At 47.1% G+C, this 17824-nt stretch overlaps 2 protein-coding genes across 2 annotated transcripts in view; one reads left to right on the top strand and one right to left on the bottom strand.

Moving 5' to 3' along the window:
* Positions 1-356: 356 nt before the first annotated feature.
* On the bottom strand, positions 357-10437 carry gpnmb (glycoprotein (transmembrane) nmb; the record flags this gene model as incomplete). The annotated part of the gene is made up of 13 exons (XM_083645982.1): positions 357-510; positions 941-1031; positions 1660-1880; positions 2914-3019; positions 3324-3518; positions 3656-3706; positions 4175-4225; positions 5151-5477; positions 6850-7011; positions 7893-8066; positions 8429-8590; positions 8676-9119; positions 10377-10437. 13 exons carry the CDS (start codon positions 10435-10437, stop codon positions 357-359), a joined length of 2199 nt encoding a protein of 732 aa, XP_083502108.1.
* Positions 10438-16908: 6471 nt separating this feature from the next.
* Positions 16909-17824, top strand: part of LOC310784774 (polypeptide N-acetylgalactosaminyltransferase 15-like) — a gene marked incomplete at its 5' end in the record, with an annotated part of 8146 nt that continues 7230 nt past the window's right edge. Inside the window, 2 exons of the mRNA XM_083645820.1 lie at positions 16909-17423; positions 17607-17773. Coding sequence (XP_083501946.1) covers positions 16909-17423; positions 17607-17773 — 682 coding nt within the window. The remainder of the gene's footprint in view (positions 17424-17606; positions 17774-17824) is intronic.

Here is a 17824-nt window from a genome sequence, read left to right as displayed (position 1 = left end):
TATATAAATTATAAACTGTATATAAACTGTATCAATCATTTCAGTGAGTGAGTGAAATCATGTTTGAATGTGCACACTGAAGTCGTGTTGGGCAGCAGCAGGAGGGGGGGGGGGGGGGGGGGGGTCGCGAACCCCAGCCTAACGTTTTTTGGGGGTCGCGGCTCAAAAAGGTTGAGAACCACTGCTCTAAACCACCTGAACTACAAAACAAAAGTCATTAGTAGTATTATAATTTTTTTTTTACATGAAATATTGTTCCTTTGCTTGCTAATTTGCACAGCCATCATGTTTCTCACTTGCATAGGCCTCAAAGTTTTTGCCATGCACTTGGTTTGACTGTAGGTGCCACAGAATGCCTACAGGGGGCGTCTCTCAGTCAGGAGGTGACGACTCTCCTCGCTGTCGGAGAAAAGTGTGTTCCTCAGCCGGCCCATGTGACCTCCGACCCCAACATGGCTGCTGGCATCTTCCAGCAGCGACCTGCGTACGGGCCGGTACACCTTGTAGCGCCTTGGAGAGAGCAGGGTGGGCAGAACAAGGTCGAATAAGGTCAGAGGTGTAAAGATGACAGTTGGGAATAGAGGTGATGGGAGACAGGTACTACAGTATATGCGATTTATTTTATTTTTATATGTGATTTTGGAAAGAGTAGTGGGTCGACACGGTTCTCATTTTCCCAGGTCGTTTTGGATTGGTGTGTTGAACCGTCCACGTTCTGGGTTAAATGAGAACTGTATTGACTCAATATTTTCCAAAATCTACTGCAAATAATGCTTATGTGTGTAATTTAAATTCCATGTGAGAGCATAAACATAAATAATTATTACATTATTAGGAGTGTGTGTGTGTGTGTGTGTGTGTGTGTGTGTGTGTGTGTGTGTGTGTGTGTGTGTGTGTGTGTGTGTGTGTGTGTGTGTCCCTGCATGAGAAGAGGACTCACTTGTAGACCAGGAAGGCCACAAAGGCAAAGATGGCCACCAGCACAGCGCTGGAGGAGAGGACCACCTCTGCAGTGTGAGGAGTCTGGGAGACTGCTGGGGACAGAGAGGGGGGGGGGGGGGGAGAGAGAGAGAGAGAGAGAGGACAGACTCAGTGGACACAGTCTGGCTCTAGACTCTAGGCTCTAGTCTATGAGGACCAGCCTCTAGGGCAGGGACACTCAACTTGCTTTGCCCAGGGGCCACTTTTGCAAAATGACAGGATGCCAGGGGCCAGTTAATAAACAAACATTAATGTTAATTTTTCTCTAGCGGAAGTAGTTTTTGGGGTGTCAGCTGAAGTTTAGTCTCATAATTTTGTGCACACCGGATAGATAGATAGTTAGGTTAAGTTAGTTAAGTACATATACTGTAAGTGCCTGGGTGGTGAGCAGACAGCCATATTTGACAATTTAGCTGGAACTCAGACAAACTTGATTAGTTTTCATTGTGAATTACAAAATGGTCGGGGGGCCACTCTGCACCCTATCACGTGCCGCATCTGGCCCCCGGGCCGCAAGTTGAGTATCACTGCTCTAGGGCCTAGACTAGAGGCTGGTCCTCAGACTAGAGCTCCAACGATTAATCGATTAGTCGATAAATAAATAAATAAATAAATGTGTGTGTGTGTGTGTGTGTGTGTGTGTGTGTGTGTGTGTGTGTGTGTGTGTGAGACACCGACCAGGTGTGTCCTGCGTCTGGCTGAGGGTGACAGTGGTTTGGGCCAGGGCCAGGCTGCGGGCGTCCTCCAGGGTGATGTTGACGCAGTAGGTGCCCGGCTGCAGGAAGGTCCGCCTCAGCCGCACCTCGCAGGCTGATGACGGAGGCACGTCGTCGCACTCGATGCTCCGCACCTCCGTACAGCTGGGGTCCGACACAATGGTGCAGGCTGAGGTGGGGGTGCTGGGGGTGGGGTGGGGTGGGGGGGAGGAGGGTGGAGCGAGATGAAGAAACCTGTTGTTTATTTCACCCATGACACTGCAGTGATTTTTTTTAAGTTGATTTGAAAGTTGGTCCCCATCGACTTCAATTGTTTAGGAGAATTCTGCAACAGTGTTTTGCTGTGAAACTTCACAAATGTTTTGTGGACTAAAAAATGTCAGCCGTCCTTCCATCGGCATGGGAGTGAGTAGATAATTAATTTTAATTTTTGGGTGAACTTATCCTTTAAATCCAATTTTATTGCCTTTCTTTTTTTCCTTAAAAGGTATGTACAGTATGCACATTTTGTGAGTCGGATCAGAACCGTAACCCTGACCCACCTACACCCCCTTAGCCACTCCCCGTCCCCACCCCTCAAACCCTGACTCTCTATGACCTTCCTATTCCTAGCTACAGTCCATTTTTCCTAACCTCCAATTCTCTATAGTCAGGGGTAATGAAAGTAGTTTGCCATAGTGATGAATACAGAAAACATGAATAGGCTACTTAATATTTAACTTAAGCTCCCTACACTTTCCAAAGTCACTTTGTGGGCTGGATTGGACCCTTTGGTGGGTTGTTTCTGGCCCCCAGGCCTTATGTTTGACACTCTATGACCATCCTATCCTTAGCTATGGCCCCTTTTCCCTAGCCCTGCCCCCCTTCCTTGAATCTAATCGGATCGGATATGTGCCAAAATGTAATGGGTTCTTCCTGGGCCCATGCTTCCACCTTCGTGAAAATCGGCCCAGTAGTTTTTCCCTGCTAACAAACAAACAGACTTACAGACAGACAGACAAATGGCACCGAAAACATAACCTCCTTAAATAAATAAATGAAAAAGGGACATGCTCTTTGGTGTGTTGAATAATTTGCACGGGCCCCATTAAATCATTAAAAAACAATTCCATATATAGGGAAATATATACGCCTTAAGAGAGATTAAGGACCAAGTTGATTGAAGGCCAATGTTTAGATGGACCAATTGAATGGATGTAAGCTCCGCCTCCCTCACCTGCCCAGGCACTTGACTAGGAAGCTGATGTCAGTGCTGGTCACTCTGGCAGCGGAGACGTCCACAATCCGGCTGCTCGGCTGGCTGTTCACTGTGTGTTTGGGTTCTGTGGAGGGAAGAGGAAGTATGTTGTCATTAACTATGTCACAGAAAGTTGTTGTTGTTGTTGTTGTTGTTGTTGTTGCTGTTGCTGTCATGTGGTCTAAATGAAACAAACACTGGGTCATTATTAAGTATTAAGCATTAAGCTCTTTGGAATGGCAAAGGGAGGTAGGGTCAACATCTGATTACATACTGAAACATTAAAAAGTGCACTATTAAAGACTAATGGCATCAGTCTATTGACTCTATTCTTACTGTATCTGCAGTCGTCCCCCCCCCCCCGCCCCCCCAAACCCCCCGCGACCTACCAATGATGGTGATGTCACCCGTGAAGCTCCCGTAGACGTAGCGGAAACACTGGCCGTTGGCGGCCCGACGCCTGGTGTGCAGCCAGGCCACGATGGTGGGGTCGGCCACCGTAGGGGGGAGGGGCTCTGTGGTGGGGAAGCCAGTGGTCACGGCACTGGGAGGGGTGGAGGGGAGGGGCCGGGCGGTGCTGGTGGCTGGAACAGGAAACAGGAAGCAGTGTGAGCTCACTCGATGGGACACGCGTGTACATGGATGCATGAGAGTGTGTTATGCTCTCGAGTGATTCATTCTTCAGTAAATCACACACACGTTATGAGTTGTGGAGTCTCACCCTGTGTGGTCTCCATCTTGCTGGGGATGGCGTGGGATGGTGTGGGAGGCTCTGGATGAAGAGACAGAGAAACATAGAGAAATGTAATTTAGCTGAACTGACGAGTGACATTGTGGTGTCTATGTGTCTATGTGGTACACACAGTGTACCAGCAGGCAATGTTCATATGTCATTAATGTGGAGTCGATTTTCATATGGTAGAAATAAGCAGCGATGCTTATTTTCACGTTTCAGCACTTTGACCGTCTTTATGTTACCTCATGTCAGAGCGCTATCCATGGTCCTGATAGCTTCCTCTGTGACCCCTCTACTTCCACAATTGAATAGTGTGTGCGTGTGTGTGTGTGTGTGTGTGTGTGTGTGTGTGTGTGTGTGTGTGTGTGTGTGTGTGCGTGTGCGTGTGCTTCATAACAAGTAATTTGCATGCACTACTAGGGCCTGTGATATCACGCCGTCCTTAAGTTTGCTGACGACACCGTAGTGCTAGGTCTGATCTCCGATAACAACGAGGAGGCTTACCTGAACCAGGTATCAGACCTGGCACTATGGTGTCAGTCCAATAACCTGTCCCTGAACATCAGCAAAACAAAAGAGATGGTGGTGGACTTCAGAAGGAAGAAGGGCAGCGGGTACACCCCACTGACCATCGGTGGGGAGCCTGTGGAGAGGGTCAGCAGTTTTAAGTACCTAGGCATGTACCTCAGTGAGGACCTCACTTGGAGTCTGCACTCTGAGCATATGCTCAAGAAGTCCAGACAACGTCTATACTTCCTCCGCCGGCTGAGGAAGTTTAAGGTCGCACCATCCATCCTGAAGACCTTCTACTCCTCAGCCGTCGAGAGTGTCCTCACTGGGTGCATCTCCGCCTGGTATGGGAGCTGCACTAAAAGGGACCAGGTAGCCCTACAAAGGGTGGTGCGCTCAGCTGAGCGTATCACCAGAGTGTCTCTGCCCACCCTGCATGACACCTATTCTAAGCGGGTGAGAGCAAGAGCTCATAAAATAATGAAGGACGCCACGCATCCCAACTTTGGCCTGTTCACCATGCTGAGGTCAGGGAGACGCCTTTGTAGCCTGAAGGCAAAAACCGAAAGGCTCAAGAGAAGCTTCTTCCCCCAGGCTGTTCGCATGCTCAATGCTAGCCACTAGCAGCATTAGGACCACACAATATTTATTTTTTTATTTTTTAAATATGGCACTTTATTTCTATTTTTAATTAAAGACAGGACATGACGATACTGTATAGCACTTTACGATCAGCACTTTATGTCTCTTACATGTTCTGTGTCTTTTATTGTTTTTACTGTTTTTATTGATATCTACCTTTTCTGGCACATTGCAGAGACTAAGTCCCATTGCATTTCACTGCATGTTTTACACTGTATTTCTGTGCAAGTGACAAATAAAGTATCCTTGATCCTTGATCCTTGAATCAGCATGCACTGGGGCCCATCATAACTACCTTACACCACTGGTTCACATCTCTGTCCCGTACCTGTGGGAGGTGGCGGGGTGACACCCTTGGGAGTCGGGGTGGGAGATCCGGGGGGCGGGCACTCTGTGGGGAACGCTGCCTCGACCATCAGCTTGACGTTGACTTTGCCCGGCGTGCTGTAGGTGTGCGTCGCCACGTTGCTGTGTGTCACCAGCTGGTTGCCATCTCTGAAGTCCCAGATGTAGTCGACGGAGGAGGCGGTCTTCAGGTAGCCACTGGGGTCGTGGACCTGCACTCTGAAGACCACGTCGTCACCACGGAAGAAGACGTTCTCCGACTCGTTGACCGCCGCCTTCTGGGAGATGTTGACTGCCACGGGGATTTTATCTGAGGGAAAAGAGGGGTGTCAGTTGTAAAAAATTACAATACCCGCACTAAAACCAATACCAATACCCTTAAAGTGATAGCGACAGATTCAATGCCTTTTCCCCCTACTAATTCAATACCTTTGTTTTCTACTCATCCGATACCCATCATGTGAATGGAAGCATTCAGTTGCATAAAATGAATGAAAAGATCTTTACACAAATACATTTAGAAAGTGTTGAAATTATTGAAATATTTATTCAATGACTCAACTGTATAAGGACGTATTTAGGCCAGGGGTGTCACACTCATTCTAGTCCATGGGTCACATGCAACCCAATTTGGTGTCAAGTGGGCCAGACAATGAAAATCAATAATCAATAATAACCTATAAATGACAAACCCTCCAAATGTTCCAATTTATTTTAGTGTAAAGAACTACAGGTATAACCCTACAACGTGTAGGGTTATCTCAGCTACCACCAAGCACATTATCTAGTGTCTGTACTGTGCATTACAATCAGGGGTGTATAGTGGAGGGTAAACACAAGTAAACGCAATTTACCCACCCCTTTGAAATGAGGCAGATAGTTTACTCATTTATTTTCAGATCAACTGTATCAATCAATGAGGGCAAACAAGGTGGGTAAACTACTCACCTTGGATAGTTTACCCACCTCTGTATTTATCACTACACCCCTGATTACAATTGATGTCAACTGTGCAATTCTCTTTAGTCAAGCAAAGGTAATGAAAATAGCTGACCATTTAGTGATTAATACAGATAACATGAATAGGCTACTTAATATTTAACTTAAGCTCCTGAAACCTGCTACCTCTTAGCCTTCACAGGTGCATCACATTGGATTGAAGGACTTCTCAGTGCAATTTTCACACTTTGCAAAGTCATCCTTTGGGGCAGATTAAATCCTTTAGGGGGCTGGATCTGGCCCCCGGGCCGCATGTTTGACACCCCTGATTTAGGCAGTGTCATTTTAAACATCACAGGTGTGTAGTATACTTTTGAACATTTTGGTGGCATCTCAGCACACTGAACTGTCAACTCTGTCACACAACGTGCTCAACTTTACCACCACAGACTGTATGCGTTGTAGCTGCTGCGGTAATGGTCCAATCAATCACATGTCGCAGTTAAATCTAAGAAGGCTTGTGGTGATTGGCTTCGAGCAAAAACAAATTGTTTTCTTTTCTAGATCTGTGTACAAAAGGATCGAATGCAGGTATCATTTGACTGGAGAAGTTTTGATACTACTTGGTACTGGGTTATGTTGGTCAATACCTTAAAGCTATTGAGTACCACCCAGCCATAGGTCTAAATAATTTATTCACTATAGGTTTGTGGTCTCTAAAAGGTGTGTGTGCTTGTCTCCACCTGTGACGTAGAAGACGGTGCTGTCGGTGGAGAGGGGGCTGTACTTCCTGCGTTCTCGTTTCCTGTAGACCATGACCTCCATGACCTCGGCGCCCAGGGTGATGGTGCTGGTGTTGAGGGTCATGCTGGAGGAGGAGCCGTCGGCCGTCTCATAGTACTGGCCTGGGACAGATAGACAGTGAGTGTGAGATGTGGTTTGCATGTGTGTGTGTAGGCAGGCCCACTCATTGGTATGAGCACACGTCCCTCACCCCTCATGTGCATGTCTCTCACCCCTCATGTGCATGTCTCTCACCCCTCGTGTGCATGTCCCTCACCCCTCGTGTGCATGTCCCTCACCCCTCATGTGCATGTCCCTCACCCCTCATGTGCATGTCCCTCACCCCTCATGTGCATGTCCCTCACCCCTCATGTGCACGTCCCTCACCCCTCATGTGCATGTCCCTCACCCCTCATGTGCATGTCCCTCACCCCTCGTGTGCATGTCTCTCACCCCTCATGTGCATGTCCCTCACCCCTCATGTGCATGTCCCTCACCCCTCGTGTGCATGTCCCTCACCCCTCATGTGCATGTCCCTCACCCCTCATGTGCATGTCCCTCACCCCTCATGTGCATGTCCCTCACCCCTCGTGTGCATGTCCCTCACCCCTCATGTGCATGTCCCTCACCCCTCATGTGCATGTCCCTCACCCCTCATGTGCATGTCCCTCACCCCTCGTGTGCATGTCCCTCACCCCTCATGTGCATGTCCCTCACCCCTCATGTGCATGTCCCTCACCCCTCATGTGCATGTCCCTCACCCCTCATGTGCACGTCCCTCACCCCTCATGTGCATGTCCCTCACCCCTCATGTGCATGTCCCTCACCCCTCGTGTGCATGTCTCTCACCCCTCATGTGCATGTCCCTCACCCCTCATGTGCATGTCCCTCACCCCTCGTGTGCATGTCCCTCACCCCTCATGTGCATGTCCCTCACCCCTCATGTGCATGTCCCTCACCCCTCATGTGCATGTCCCTCACCCCTCGTGTGCATGTCCCTCACCCCTCGTGTGCCACACGTAGACGTAGCTCGTGCGTTTCCAGTTGTTACTCTGGGGGAAGGGCTTGCCGTCGGGGAACACGTTGCACCTCTTCAAGTCTGTGCACTTGCCGAAGCCGTAGTCATCGATCCAGGACGTCCAGTTGTACACGTAGCCAGAGTGCACCTGTCCATTGGCTGGTCAGAGGAGGTAAGGGGAGGTGACATCCAATTCATATGGAAGAAAGACCACAAAAAAAGAGTTTGTGTATAATCTTCAATGTCATAAAATAGGCCACCTTATTATATAGTAGTGAGATTACAGACTCTCTTCCCTTACTAACTATAACAATTGGTGGCTCAGTGCATCATTACATATATAGATGCCGGCTTTTAAAGAGACAGACCACATGGTAAATGTTACAGCTTACATACCCTGTTGCGACCAAGAATATAACACTGTTCTTAATGGTGTGTATGGTATGAGTGTGAATGGAAGGTGTTTTGTGCCATGGCTTGGAGGTCATGTGGATTGGGATGGTGTGGCCTTTTGGAAGCACCTGAGGCTTCCAGCTCCATACCAGTGGCACAGTGGTCGTCCCAGACCAGGTCCCCGTTGGCATCCTCCCTCTGGCAGGGAGGATACTCCAGCTTCGCAGTGAAGGAGACTAAGGAACCGTCGATGGCCGGACTGTCGCTGGTCAGACGAATCTTAGGTTTACCTGCAGAGGGGTGGATGTTTCAGATTGACTCAAGACTCAAGACGCAAACAGCAGACATTCCAGAAGAAGAAAGAACTAGGCTCACCTTTACGACTCGTGAGCTCATTGGCCGTTGGCTTTAAAGGCGGGTAAAGGTAATCGTCCCACGGGTTGGTGTCAGGACTCCACCCAGGGATTGATGGAATTGATGGGATTGGGAATGGGAACTTCCCTACTGCGTCCTTCTTGGATTTGTCAGGATCCCACCCTGGGATTGGCGGGATTGATTTGTCAGGATCCCACCCTGGGATTGGTGGGATTGGGAATGGGAACTTCCCTACTGCGTCCTTCTTGGATTTGTCAGGATCCCACCCTGGGATTGGTGGGATTGGGAATGGGAACTTCCCTACTGTGTCCTTCTTGGATTTGTCAGGATCCCACCCTGGGATTGGTGGGATTGATTTGTCAGGATCCCAGCCTGGGATTGGTGGGATTGGGTATGGAAACTTCCCTGGTAGCACGTGCTTGTGGGGGAACATGTCCCTGAATGCTGGAGAGGAAGAGGGGGGAAGGTGGGGAGAGAGACACACAAATTAGCCTGGGACTCTCACAGCTGACTCTGAGGATGCTTGAGGGTACTTGATGAGTTTGCAGGATTCCCAACAAAATGAAAGGTTATTTGAGATTATTAATTAGTTTGCCAAATGATGGATAGCTCTTTTTTTTATCATAGCATTCACTCACTCCATTGTTATCTCTATAGGTTATAGTATATATATATATATATCTATTGAAAATCCCTTCTGAAAACAATCTAGTTTGCGCTTGCTGAGCGATTTCCCCAATCAAATGTGTGTCCTTATATGGGTGTATTTAAAACCATTGGGTGAGGCCATGAAGCTTGGCTCACAGGTAAGTGAATTACATCAGTCTTTCCACTAGAGGGAAGCTCTATATCGGGTATTTCAGTAAAAGCTCCCTCCGACTCCAGATGATAATTTGTTCAATTCTTTCACATTATTCCTAGACAGTGGTTCTCAACGTGGGGTCCAGGGACCACCACCAGGGGTCCCTGAGGGTGTTCCAGGGGGTCCCCAGCAAATTGATGAATTGTTAAACTTCACCATTAGCCTACTTTGTTTACAAGTTTACAAGAAAGTTAACAGAATTAGAGAATGTGACTGTTTCAATCATAGTTTCTCTTTTATCTCATAGCCTACAACAGATAGTCATGGAATTCTGGACAAAATCAAATCTAACGATAAAAATATTCTCAGATTTGCCCCTGACTGAGAGACAAAATTTGATCAAATGGGGTCCATTTGCCTTAATGTGTAGCCTACTTATAGGGTCCCTGCTGAAAAAGGTTGAGAATAGGACCTAGAATAGGCTTCTATTTAATCAAGACTTTAAGCCAAAAAGAAAGAAAGAAAAATGAAAAAAAAAACACTGCAGCACTGCAGCAGCCATGACATTTGTTAGAGAGAAAACAAACTCTTAAGATAAGATTGAATCCAAAATGATGGACATGTTGTATTTTGAGAGAGAAAGTGTGATAGCCTATTCAGTGGCATCATTGTGACTGCAGACCATGAGCCATGAAGCCATAATTGGGCTCATGGGACTCTGACTAAAACAGCAGATCTGGATCCACAAACAGCTGGCAGCCAAATATAACAGAAATGTTAATCTGTCCCGTCTCATAAATGTCTTCGCACACTTGCCACAAATTAGACTATTTGTCTTGAGTAGACAGCCATTTCAATTAGTAGCCTACAAATCGTCAAGTTCAAAACATCCCACTTACTTTTGCGTCCATCAACGAAGTATATACATGCCAGTAGAAAAATGTAGAGTAGACCTCCCATCTCGACCAATCAGCAGGGAAAATAATTCCTTGATAATAAATCCTCAGAAAAAGCAACAGCTCTTTACGCAGCCCACGGCAGAAGAGCTTGCAGTGCGCGCAGCTCTCCAAGTGCGTCCCCTACGTGTCCTGATCTGGTCCTGATGCTCACTAATTGAATCTTGGGCCCGCTGAGCGCACAGACATGTGATGGGTCTAACGAGACGCACCTCATCCCTCATTTAATGGTTTGGTAACACGTGGACGCGCATCATGTGGATCCCGATCCCTTTCTTGATCCCCTGCTGGTGGATTTAAACCCCACTCTTTCGGGGAGAAATTAGTTATATGCCTATAGTAATATTAAACTATTAAATTATTGTCTTCGGATCTCCACTCCATCCCCAAACACTGGCATTTACGCATCGCCCTGTATTCCGTTATTTAAATGGACTTATAGCCTACTGATATTTTGTTTGGTTTTATTAATTTATTTCTTGTGTTTTTATTTTATTTTATTTGTTATGTTTGTTTGTATAGCCTAACTTGGTTCTGCTGTCGATTGTTGTCCCTTCACGGACAATAGGCTACAGATAATTTTTAGCCTATAATATTTTATAGCTTATAGCATAATAATAACTCACTGAAGCGGTTTCAATGTATGATAGATGTAGCTTAATTTTGATATCTTTCGATTGTATAGGCTATTTCAAAGTAGCTTTTAATTAATAATTCCGATTTAAAAACTTGCTGAGTTGTGCCATGTTGTCCCGTCTGAAATTATGCGACGCTAAAGTGACCAGAGTGATCAAGTGGGTTGCGCCAAAGCAGAAGGAAGGAGCCATATATTTCAGCACAATCTCTCATGTGATTATAGCTGCTTCTGCTGTCACAAGGAGAGTTTGGAAACATCAACAGTGAAGGCTCACAGACTGACATCCTCCACCAAATTAAATCACGGCTGTTTTGGAGGTCAGGTTTGCTTATCCTCATCATGGGATTTAGACAGTGAAAAACAACTAGAATGGAAACCGATCTATCTGTAATCAAAATAACAATAATTTATTGTTGCGGATAATTAACCAAAACGAATAGTCGAGCTTGATTGATGAAACAAAATGTAGGTTGCTTTAACAGGCATATAGGCTACAATATATTGGGAGTAACATTACTCCTGGATGATGAAGTGAGCATTATCCCTCATTAAATCAGAAATGAGGAGGTGTGATGAAGAGAAACAGATGAGTAGATGGATTTTAAGCTTTGAGACAACTGAGATGAGGATTGTGCATCTGAGGAAAATGTCTTTTGTAGATTCAACTGACTGATTGGTGGGTTATGCATAGCTACATTATATACCTTAAAATTCAAACACGTAATGCATGACAATAACGAACATTCAATGATGATGTTGATGTTGATGGTGGTGCTGGTGATGTTTGCTGTCTGAGGTATGAATATGATGATAGATGATAATCCAATTATTAATTTCTGAAAGCCACGCCCCCCTGCCCAATCTACTAGGGTCACTCAACTGTATGGATTTAGCATGTCATTTTATAAGCATCAAACAGTGATCCAGCTTTATACATTGTTGCTGACATTCATGTGGCATTTGAGTTGCATTGCATATAAAGCCAATTAGACAGTAACAAGAGGCACAAGCTGCTAAATGCTTGGCTGCCTCCTCGCATCACATTATATCTGATGCGTCTTCTCATGCTGGAAGGCAGGAAAGGTCCAAGGATGATCTAATGGGGAGAAGGTTGTGTATGCAGACCATTGACATGTAGGTGAAAAACAATACTGCTCACCCTCCAGTAGAGAGCAGCACCATTCTGCATCTCTGTGTGTGTGTGTGTGTGTGTGTGTGTGTGTGTGTGTGTGTGTGTGTGTGTGTGTGTGTGTGTGTGTGTGTGTGTGTGTGTGTGTGTGTGTGTGTGTGTGTGTGTCTCTCTGTCTCAATGTCTCAATGATTCAGTTCAATTCAAGTCAAAGGGGCTTTATTGGCATGGGAAACATACGTTTCCATTACCAAAGCAAGTGTACATATACTGTTTGTATGTATCTACAGATATAGGCCTACCTATGTACAGAGATGTAGGTCTACAGCAGGAGGAGGAAGACACAGACCTGCAGGGCCTTTCTCTCCTGCTTAGTGGTTGTATTCCACGACACATCCTTTTTCTGTCACAACAGCTCACAAATCATGCTGCTGTGTTTGCACATTGTGATAGCAATCTACTTCACCCAGCAGATATGGACTTTTTTTGTTATGAGTCACGTTTTCAAAATCGTTTTGGGTTTGTAATAGTATGTGGGAAGTATGTGTCTCTGATGTAGGCTATATAGAAAGTGCAGCTCGGTTTCCACCTCATTTTGTGTGCAGCGAGTGTCTGCTCTAGGGCAGTGTGGGGTCCGGGGACTCCCAGGGGTCCTTGAGGGGGTCCCAGGGGTCCCTAGCAAAAATACATTTATTTTCACCAGAATTCCAACCATAAGTAACACAATGACAGAATGTATAGGCTAACTATTTTGTTTTTTATACACGTTCTGTAATAAAAACATCTAAAAGTGTGAGGACCCTCCCACTCTCCTGGCCCTGTCATCCAGGAGCCTGCATGGTGTTGGGGTCGTTAGGCTGATAGGGTGCACCAGTGCTCTACAAAAATCCTCCTATAATAAGAATGCAAAGTCTGTGTGTGTAGCACAGGTGCGATGGTGCGATTGTGCTGAATCTTTCAGGAAGTGTAAAGAGCACCCCTGCAGGTGACCTAATGGAGCCGGATTCTTCAATTAGGTAATTACGGCCAACTAAATGGGCAGCTCAATGGGCAGCTCAATGGCCAGCTCAGTGGCCTTGTGGTTTAAGTGTCCGCCCTGAGACTGGGAGGTTGTGAGTTCGATCCCCGGCCGAGTCATACCAAAGACTATAAAAATGGGACCCATTGCCTCCCTGCTTGGCACTCAGCATCAAAGGGTTGGAATTGGGGGGTTAGATCACCAAATGATTCCCGAGCGCGGCACTGCTGCTGCTCACTGCTCCCCCAGGGGATGGGTCAAATGCGGAGAACAAATTTCGCACACTCAGGTGTGTGACAATTGTTGGGACTTTACCTTTACCTTTACCTTAAAATTGTATGGCCAAAGTTAGTCAACACATGTTCAGCACCATGGAGAGCTCCATTCGTTAGCTACTGATGGAGCACACCTGAGTGGAGGAGCACACCTGAGCGGAGTTAGAATCAGTCAGAAGTGGTAGTGGACTATGAAAACCCTCTGCGGAGAGGAGCACCATGGAGAGCTCCATTCGTTAGCTACTGATGGAGCACACCTGAGCGGAGTTAGAATCAGTCAGAGAAGTGGTAGTGGACTATGAAAACCCTCTGCGGAGAGGAGAGGCTGCATGCTAACACCATGAGCAAGGCCTGACTAAATGGCCAGTGATTGTGTGCTCCAACAGGTATCAGAACTATAATAAGAATGCAATGTGTGTGTGTGTGTGTGTGTGTGTGCGTGTGTGTGTGTGTGTGTGTGTGTGTGTGTGTGTGTGCATGCAGGAAGTAAAGCCCTGTTCACACCAATGATTCACAACCCAACGAAACTGTTTAGAACAAAGTTGCAGCGGTCTGAACAGACCAGTCTCATCTCGACTCCAGCCATTTTCAAGGTAGCCAGAGTTGCAGAGCATTGCAAGTAGTTTGAAGTTTCAGCTGTGAACTGGACTTATAGAGCACCCCTAATTAGTTAATTAGGGCCGATTTAATGGCCGAATTTGTGATGGCTGTGCAGATTATTAATGGCTGAACTTGCGATGCTGCACAATGGCTGTGCAGCCTCCACTGGTCACACAATATCCTGAGCCAGATTTGAATTGGGATGTCCAACTCTTGATGTTCCTTTTGTTCTTGCCTTGTCTCTCAGGCCGTTCAGCTTTGTTGAAGTTCCCTGGTACTGATGTTTAGGCCGAGGTAGGTATCAGGTTTTTTATGTTTTCTATGGCAATCTTATCTAGGAAGAATTTATATTGTGATGCTGGAGGCTGGTTCCTTATTGGAATATTACATTTTTGTCTTGGTTAAATTCCCTGTCAAGGCCCAGGTCTGGGAGAATTTGTGAGGGTCTCTCCTCCCTCCCTCTCTCTCTCTCCAGACAAAAGTGCAGACTGAAGGCTCCAGACATCACTGGCTGTAAAACAGAAATCTGAATGAACAACCCAGAAATATATTGTACAAGCAGTTCATCTTCCACTTTTATTGTCTCTGTGTGTGTGTGTGTGTGTGTGTGTGTGTGTGTGTGTGTGTGTGTGTGTGTGTGTGTGTGTGTGTGAGAGAGAGAGAGAAATGGAGTGAGGGAGAGAGAGGATGCATGCAAGTACTTGTCCTTCCTTCTCATTTACAGCGCTGGCTTCTAGGAGATGCTGGAATGCAGGCACATTCCCGAGGATGTGTGGGACTGGACCCTGAACCGTGTGTGTGTGTGTGTGTGTGTGTGTGTGTGTGTGTGTGTGTGTGTGTGTGTGTGTGTGTGTGTGTGTGCGTGTGCGCGTATGTGTGTGTGTGTGTGTGTGTGTGTGCGCGTGTGTGTGTGCGCGCGCGTGTGTGTGCGTGTGTTAGTCTGGAAATGTGCTGGCAGTGGAAACTTCAATTCAGTGTGTTTTGGCTGGAGGATGGAACATATGGGAGTGTTCACTGTGCAGCACTGGAAATACATGTAGACCTACTTTCCTTCAAAACTAGTGGCTTATAAACATATTCCCTCATAATTGCTTGTGAGCTGGGTAACGCTCTCCCTCTCTGTGGGTGTGTGTTCACTTCTGTGAGAACCTGGCCCGAAACAATATTGTTCATGTTTTGAATTGGTCCCCCATAACTTGCCTATAGTTCTCTGTTCCTCTTTCTCGACATTCTCTCTCCCTCTCTCCCCAGGTGCCCCCTCCCTCCTCCCCTCTGTCCTCTGTACTGTAATAATCATCATCACAGCCCATCCTGCCCTGTCATCCTGGGCAGGGGGTGAGCGTCCCTCTATACCCCCACCCACCCTCTCAGGACGGCCTAATCACAGACACAAACACTGGCCAGCGCAAGCAACTGGTCTCTGAAAGCAGCCAAATCAATGGCTTCAAAGTTGGTCCCGCAGTAGCCTACAGAGCAGAGTCTGTGGAGAGAGCAACCTCTCGTATGAAAGAGTAACTCGGGGGAATGTCAGGAATCAGGACCTGATTCAACATAGTCCAGAGTTCATGTCTGAAAGTGGCTCAAGAAATGTCTTCCAAAATGCTACAAACACTGATCCATCATGATGTAGAGATGATCAATATGTCCAGTCATCATCATGGAAACAACCACTTTGAGGTGACACTTGGTAGATGTTCAGAAAAAGTATTGATTTATGTATTTCCCCTTGAAATGCTCTTTACATATAACCTCAACATGATACAATAGGCGTAGGCTATGTCGCATACTCTGAATCTCTCAAAGACTTATTTCAACCAAAAGCAATATGGCCTACAACCACCAATGCAAACAAAAACTTTGATAGCCTGTCTCCAGAAAAAGTAGTTTGCATTTTCCCTTAAAAAATAGCCTACCCTAGGCCTACCATGATACCTTTTTCCCATGCTATGTCTATACTTATGTAGCCTATAATTTGAATTCCAAGTGATTGCAATGAGTTTAGGTCTACCTCACTACATCCCCGCGTCCACTTCTACACCTCATCCTGTAAACAAGAACGCAGCCATAGTTTCCACTTGCTCAAAGGTCAAATCGGGACGGACAGAAAGCTTTGAATGTGGAGCCAAGCGCGCCACCGTCTCCATTCAGATGAAAACAGCAGAGGCGACTGCCAAGACTCCAGAACCGGAGAGATCGTGCAGGCTGCCTGCGGGCCCGGCCGCCCCGCTTCCCGGCACAGACAGACGGTCATGGGACCGCGGGGCCCGCCGCCAGCTGGCCGGAGAGAGCATCTTTGATGTGTGACACAGCGGGAGACGCCTCCACCAAACCAGCTCACACACTGTGAAAGAGAGACATAACACGTTGACTCCTCCTGCTGCAATGTGGGCTTATTCATAATCTTTCATTGTTTAACATGTCTGACTATGGTAGCCTATAAGTTAATAGCTGTCTTTTTCCTTCATGGAAAATATGTTTCAGTAGCTTAAATACTAAATAGACCTACTTTTAATACAGGCTAATATAGGCTAGTATTGTTTTTAGCAGAATTGGCTCCATTCATAGGATAATGATATCCATAAACAGGTGCATAATCAGCATCTTCTGTTAGCCTATTTGTGTGCTAAATTATGGGCAGACTTTAGGACCAATCAGCTCATTCAGCTGGATGAGAGGGCAGAGCTGCGCCCCCACCATTTAGAAGTTGAGGGTTTGTCTTGCCTTCTGTCTGTCACTTGTGTCCCGGGTCGGACGCCCTGCAGAATGCAGATGCGGTCCTACTCCACTGAAGATCCATTCGTGTGCGATGTTCCAATATGAGGCTGTGGGGCAGAGCTACAGCCGTGCAGCGGAGGATGCTCTGTCTCTGGCTGCTGCTCCTCGCCCTCGCCATGGTTATGCTGGCGCTCTCGGACCGCCTCTACCGGGACCAGAACCACCAGAAAGCTCCGCGCCCTCCCCGCCATCCCCTCCAGCGGGTCCGCAGCCCACCGGACCTGGGGGTCATCGTCCATGCCCAAGACCCGGCTCTGGAGCTCGATGTGGGTCTCTCCCCACTCACCTCTCTCCAAGAGGACCAACTTTTATTCGTGCCATCAACGCAGGGTAGCAAGAGCCCGAGGAAGGGGAGCTACAAGGTGCTTTTGCCGGGAGCAAACAGGGGCACCACGGTTCCCCTGACGCACGGGGAAATGGGCGACGCGGTGAGGCTAAAGCTGAAAGGCTTGGAGAGGGACATGGAGCTGTCTGCGGTGCAGAAATACGGTTTCAACGAGGTGGTTAGCGAGAGGATTTCACTGCATCGCAGGTTGCCCGAGGCGCGCCATCCTGCGTAAGTGCCTTGCGCACTGGCCAAAAGCGCACGACCAAAAAGTAGCCCAGAAACCTAGATGTCTCACAAATGCGCTACCTTTTTGCAGTGAGAATACGTTGAGGAATATTTTAAGTCTACTTAGAGCTTATTGTTTTGATAGTGTGTATTTGTTTTCAACCTATTCTATCCATCACCGGACAGGTGTTCGGGAGAGCAATACAGCGAGTCGCTGCCGTCGGCCAGCATCGTGATCTGTTTCCATGACGAGGCGTGGTCCACGCTCCTGCGCACCGTGCACAGCGTGCTGGACACCGTGCCCACACAGCACATGCGGGAGGTCCTGCTGCTGGACGACCTCAGCCAGCATGGTGCGTTCAGTGTTGGGCAAGTTACTCAGGATCTTTTTTCGTTACTTACTT

The sequence above is a fragment of the Poromitra crassiceps genome (genome assembly GCF_964638095.1).
Source record: "Poromitra crassiceps genome assembly, chromosome: 11".
Classification (NCBI taxonomy): domain Eukaryota; kingdom Metazoa; phylum Chordata; class Actinopteri; order Beryciformes; family Melamphaidae; genus Poromitra; species Poromitra crassiceps.
The sequence above is the reverse complement of the archived record's forward strand: the minus strand, read 5'-3'. Positions and strand labels throughout refer to the sequence as shown.